The 963-nt window shown below is 47.6% G+C and overlaps 1 protein-coding gene across 1 annotated transcript in view; it reads left to right on the forward strand.

Moving 5' to 3' along the window:
* The first annotated feature begins 486 nt into the window (after positions 1-486).
* LOC116101230 (ribonucleoside-diphosphate reductase subunit M2-like) overlaps positions 487-963 on the forward strand; it is a 4,599-nt gene continuing 4,122 nt past the window's right edge. Inside the window, 2 exon segments of the mRNA XM_031384872.1 lie at positions 487-714; positions 716-958. Of these exon segments, the coding sequence (XP_031240732.1) occupies positions 532-714; positions 716-958 (426 nt within the window). The 5' untranslated portion in view covers positions 487-531.

Here is a 963-nt window from a genome sequence, read left to right on the forward strand (position 1 = left end):
ATTTCAATTGTTCTATATGTTTTATTGAGTGATATCTTCAAGTTTATTCATCCACTTTTTACCTCTTGCACAGTTGGACTTCTTTAGCTTTCTATAATTATTTACAATATCAGCAAACATTAATTTTGATGAGTACAGTAAAGTTTATTGATGGTATTCAAGAAATTAGGGGTCTCCTTCTTAAGAAGTCCTCTCCTTCTTAAGGGGTTCTGAGATGGAAACTGTGAAGGCGATGCTCAGTGTTGAGGAGTGAATTGGGTCAGGGTCTCTTTAAGAGTCCAAAAGCTCTCTTTCATTTCAAGTCCTTGCTAGGGTTGGTGATTCATATCTTCTTACTCCCAGGAGACCATGTAGGCCATGAGATCTAACACCTTGTGGCTATAGCCACACTCACTGTCATAACAGACAATGGCCTCTACAAACTTGTCACTGAGAGCAATGCCAGCTCCAGCATCAAGATAGAGAAGAGTGAGGCACCGGATTCCAGCTGTCTCTTGCTCCTCTTCGGCTCAGCCACTGCCTCCGCTCGCCATGCTTTCCGTCCGCACCCAGCTCGCCACCATCGCTGACCAGCAGCAGCTGCAGTTGTCGCCGCCTAAGCGACTCACCCTGGCTGACAAGGAGAACACGCCCCCGGCCCTTAGCAGCACCCGCGTCCTGGACAGTAAGGCTGCGAGGAGAATCTTCCAGGACTCCACCGAGCTGGAAAGTAAAGTGTCTATCTACTAAGTCCAGCGTTGAGGATGAGCCGTTACTGAGAGAAAATCCCCGCTGCTTCGTTGTCTTTCCCATCCAGTACCACGATATCTGGCAGATGTACAAGAAAGCTGAGGCCTCCTTTTGGACTGCTGAGGAGGTGGACCTTTCCAAGGATATTCAGCATTGGGAAGCCCTGAAACCCGACGAGAGACATTTTATATCTCATGTTCTGGCTTTCTTTGCAGCGAGTGACGGCATAGTCAA

Source organism: Mastomys coucha, unplaced genomic scaffold (genome assembly GCF_008632895.1).
Source record: "Mastomys coucha isolate ucsf_1 unplaced genomic scaffold, UCSF_Mcou_1 pScaffold21, whole genome shotgun sequence".
Lineage (NCBI taxonomy): Eukaryota > Metazoa > Chordata > Mammalia > Rodentia > Muridae > Mastomys > Mastomys coucha.